Here is a 4,568-nt window from a genome sequence, read left to right on the forward strand (position 1 = left end):
GGGAAGTCCAGAGAATAGTCTGGCAAGGTATTTGCTCTGTGCCACCCTTCCGCTCCTTGCACGCAGGGAGGGCCCAGCCCTCATTCACAGTTTGCAGAGCTCACAAACACTGTTTGCCCATCGCCCTGCCCTTGGCTGCACTCAGATTTCAGCCTGACTGCACCATCACACTCCAGTGGTTTGAGTCTGCCCCTCTGAGCCCTCACACCCAGGCCTCGTGGTCACCATGTTTCACCCAATCACCCAGATTTACCAAGCCAAAGCCACAGCCTTAAAGAAAGTACACACTTTTTATTTCTTCAGGGAATCACAGTCAGCTACTGAGACTCACAGCATAGTTTCCCAAACATTCACATGCAACCTTTGAAAACATCAAGTACACTTCAAGAATTTGGAAGATGCACCATCATAAGCAAAACCTGCATGAGATGTTGGGATTTCTGCCAAGAGCAGCAGCCCCCTGCGTGAAAAACTCCTCTTTATCCAAGAACATTCTTGGGAACCTTCTGCAGAAGCAATTCAATATCATCCTGGATCTTGATGGTTTCGAAGTGCCGGCTGTACCGTTTGAAGGGCACGCCGTCGGGGCCGATGAGGAACTTCTCGAAGTTCCAGGAGACGTCATTGCGACAGACGGGGGACCAGATGATGTACTGCGGGTTGGTCATCAGGGAGGAGGGGTCGTCGTGCGGGAAGGGCAGCGCCTCTTTCAGGAGGGTGAAGAGGGGGTGCGCGTTCTTCCCGTTCACCTCGCACTTCTCGAACATGATGAAATTGGGCTTGTACCCGTTGCCGGGACGAACGTGCTCCAGCGCGAGCATGATCTCCTCATTCGTACTATTTTCCTGGGGAAACACAAACAACATCGCCCCGAGCAAGGCCGGTGAGAGCCCCGCCGGGACGGGCGGGCCCCCCCGCTCCCCGGCCCCGCCGCCCGCCCTACCTGGTGCCCGAACTGGTTGCAAGGGAAGCCGAGGACCTGCAGCCCGCGGGGGCCGAACCGCTCCTGCAGCTGGTTGAGCTGCAGGAAGTCGCGGGTGGTGGTGCCTCAGAGAGACGCCACGTTGACCACCAGCAGCACCTTCCCCCGCAGCGAGCCCAGCGACAAGGGCTCCGCCGCGCCCAGCGGCTTTGCCGACAGCCCCCACAGCCCCTTGGCTCCCGCCGCCGCCGCCGCTGCTGCTCCCGTCGCCGCCATGGTCAGCACTGCCGGGCGGGCGGGCCCTGCTGCCCGCCCCGCCGGGCCCGCCCCGCCGGGCCCCTCCTCCTCCGCCGCCACCGCCCGTCGCCGCCGCGCCCCTGCGCTCCCGGCGGCCGCGGCGCGGGGCGCCCGCCGCACCCGCGGGGTCGGTTGGGAGCTCAGAGTTGAGTGGTTTGTGCAGCGGGTCACACATGGGGAAGTTGTCACCCGTTCTCAGGAACGCTGAGAAAAATCAGCAAAGCACGAGCTGGTCCCAAGGGCTAAAAGCTGCGCGTTAACAAGACCAGCCGAGTACGGAGACGGCGCAGCAGCAGGGGCTGTGGCAGCCTCCTGGGACACCACCGCCCCCGAGAGTGGCTTTTGGGACAGGAACACCTCAGTTTGTGCAACAGGAAGGTTCCCAGGAGGGAATGCCATGAATTCTCCTCTTTAGTCTCCTTTGAGCCTGGTAAAGCCTCCCTTAACTTCAGTGGCTGCTTTTCCTCATCCCTGGCTTTTCCCTGTCTTGATTACTGCTTTGGCCTGTTTTAGGGAGGTTTAAATCCTGCAGCAGTGGCTGCTCTTCTGGGTTCAGCCCTGGGCAAGCAACACCAGGCAGTGTGGAGCTGCTCTTCCACAGGGCTTGGTGCTGAAGCATTGCTCCAGAGCACAATGTGAAGAGGCAGATCCAGGCTCAGGCCACGAGGTGATGTCCATGGGTTGGACCAACAGGGACTGTGGGGCAGGTCAGGGACAGCTCAGCAGGAACCAAGAGCAAGGGCTTCAGCTCAGCTCTCACAAGGGAGCAAGGAGCCCCTGCTAAGGCTCCTGCTGGTGTGTGCCCCAAGTGAGCTCCATTCCCAACAGGCTCAAGGTCAGACAGCTGCTTATCAGCCCTGGCCCCCAGCCAAAGCAGGCCAGGCCCCAGAGCAAGGAGGATGCACTCAGGGCCCCCTCAACTGATGTCTGTTCTCTTTCAGGCTGGGCATCAGGGGCTCATCACAAACACCAGCTGTCACTGACAGGCCACTGTGTAACATTGCATCTCTGGTCCAGGTTCCCTGGTGACCACAGGATCTGAGGATTTTGCTTTGGGCCACTCTTGGCACCTGCCCCCCCTGAACTGGGAACTGGAATAGCTCCTGGCTGCGGTGAGTTCTGGGGACTTGCCTGATTATCGTGCATCTTCAGGGACCTGCAGTTTGTGCAGCGTGTTGCAGCACTGATAGCAGGAACCACAAGTGCCCTGAGAGTGATCAGAGCAGCTGGGAAATGGCTGACAGGAGGAGCAGAGGCACGAGACTCAAGTTTGCTCTGGGTAAATTGACAGTTACAGTCTACGCTGACTCCTCATCTGCCTCTTGGGCACTGGGACCCACAGTGGTTTGAAGGAGAGGAATTTCTTTCCATGGGCGACCTCGAGGGCAGTGCCGCACGGCATCTCTGCTGCCACTTTTGACACTCGCTCAGACTGGCACAGTCAATCCTCAGGCTGGACCTGGGGATTTCATCTGAAGGAGGGAGTTCACCTGTGGGGCCTAGGCTTTTCAGACAAGAGCAGGTTGGGGCTTCCTTTCCTCAACAAGTGAGTTTTAAGGAAACAAAGTGAGCTGAACTTCCTTGTTGGCATGGAGCCCTGTGCCTGGACTGCAGAGCCAGCTGAACTTGGATCCAGAGGACTGCCAGGAGCTTCCAAGGAGCTAGATGGGCTCAAGGGACCCCTTTTGAGATGTGTGACAAGTGATGGTTGTTCTGCAAGGTCAGAAGGCTGCTGTTTAATAACAGTGAGTCATCGCAAAGGTCACAAAACATCTTCTAGCCACATCTGCTCATCATTTTTGGCACTGAACTTCCTGGCCCAGGAGCTGGCACTTGGCTCCTACCTTTTCCCCTGCTCCTGTCACAGATCCTTGCCTGGCTGGATCACTCTCTGTGAACACTGAGCTCTCATTTCCCAGGTCTAGTCTGGCCATCTGTGTCCCCAGTTTCATCATGTCTGACCTTGGAGAAAGGAAGGGCAGGTTTGGAAACCTAACACCAGCTGGTTAGACAGAGGAGATGGGGAGGTGGTGCTGTAGGTTGACAAAGAGCTTAGATGAAAACTGGGATAACAAATTAATCACTTCTGGGTGGAAGTGTGTCAGCAGATGCACAACCCACAGGCTGGGTCTGAAGAACATTCAGACCCTTTTTTTCTCAAAACCCCTGCAGCTAAATAACCGCTCTGTAACTGTGACCATGGAGAACTGCAACCAAGCAGCTCTGCAACACTGAAAACCCCATTTTACTCAACTGCAACCACCCCCTAAACAACCCAACAACAAAACCCCCAAAAAAGGGAATTGCAGAGGAGTGAGCAAGCTTAACAGGGCAGAGAAAGTCATTCTTCTGGGCTGCAGCTGGGGACTTCCTGCTCTGTGCAACCCTGTCACCCCTGCAGATAGAGAACAGGCACCCAGAAGAGGAAGAAGAGAGGCTGGGGCCTCCATCACTGCCAGGCTGGCCAAACACTTCATGCTGGGGTGTCTGTAGCTGCAGGGGGAGGACAAGGACCAGAGGTACAGGGCACTCCCACAGCCCGAGTCCATTTTTCTTTTGTTCCAAGAAAAAGAATCAAGAACTTGGTTGAAAAAAAAGAAGGCAACATTGCCATTCTTTAGGACATAATTCATCTGCAGCTAGGTGCTCGCTTCCATGGATTGTCATTGGCAACTGGACTGCCTCCTGCCCAGCCCCATGGGCATGGAGGCTCTCAGCTCAATTGCAGCTGCTGTACATACCAGCACAAGCATGGAGCTGCACACTGCTCTTCCCATCATTTCTCACCCAGCAGAAGCACCATTTGCTCTCCAAGGTGGGTGCAGCACAATGGCCCACACCTTAAGCCCATCCCTTCTTGCAGTACTTGAAGTCATCTCTTGTGCAAATGTGCTGCTGTGCACGTCTCACACGTGCTTCCGTGCAGCACAGGGGACATGCAGCAGTGCACACCAGCATGCTGCACACCACATGCTGTCTTCTCCTTCCTTCTTTCTACACTCACCTTCTACATAACCTCCTCTCGCTTGTCTATTCCATGCTCAAAACCAGCACATTCAACTCAACGGACGCACTCTCATCTGGTTGGGGTATCAAAAGCAGCTCCTGGGAAGCTTTGCTACTCCCCACAGGGTGAGGAAGGCAATGGATTCCATCTCTGTTCTGCTGCAGCATCCAGAAATGGCTCTGAGCAGTGGATGGGCATCACTTACTGGGAAACAAAAGTAAGTATTCAAGCACTTGTAACTGCTCAGCGAATCCTATCACAGCTGTGTTAAAAATGGTATTTCTGATTCAGGCTGCCAGATGCTGGGCCAAAAACCCAGAGTGAGGAATACAGACACCAGGA

The 4,568-nt window shown here is 55.7% G+C and overlaps 1 protein-coding gene across 1 annotated transcript; it reads right to left on the reverse strand.

Moving 5' to 3' along the window:
* Positions 1-271: 271 nt before the first annotated feature.
* Positions 272-1,219, reverse strand: GPX1 (glutathione peroxidase 1). The gene is made up of 2 exons (XM_051627357.1): positions 944-1,219; positions 272-845 (listed from the first exon to the last, which is right to left on the reverse strand). The coding sequence occupies exons 1-2, from the start codon at positions 1,196-1,198 to the stop codon at positions 480-482; spliced, it is 621 nt and encodes a 206-aa protein (XP_051483317.1). The 5' UTR covers positions 1,199-1,219; the 3' UTR covers positions 272-479.
* Positions 1,220-4,568: the final 3,349 nt, after the last annotated feature.

Source organism: Apus apus, chromosome 9 (genome assembly GCF_020740795.1).
Source record: "Apus apus isolate bApuApu2 chromosome 9, bApuApu2.pri.cur, whole genome shotgun sequence".
NCBI classification, from domain to species: Eukaryota; Metazoa; Chordata; class Aves; order Apodiformes; family Apodidae; genus Apus; species Apus apus.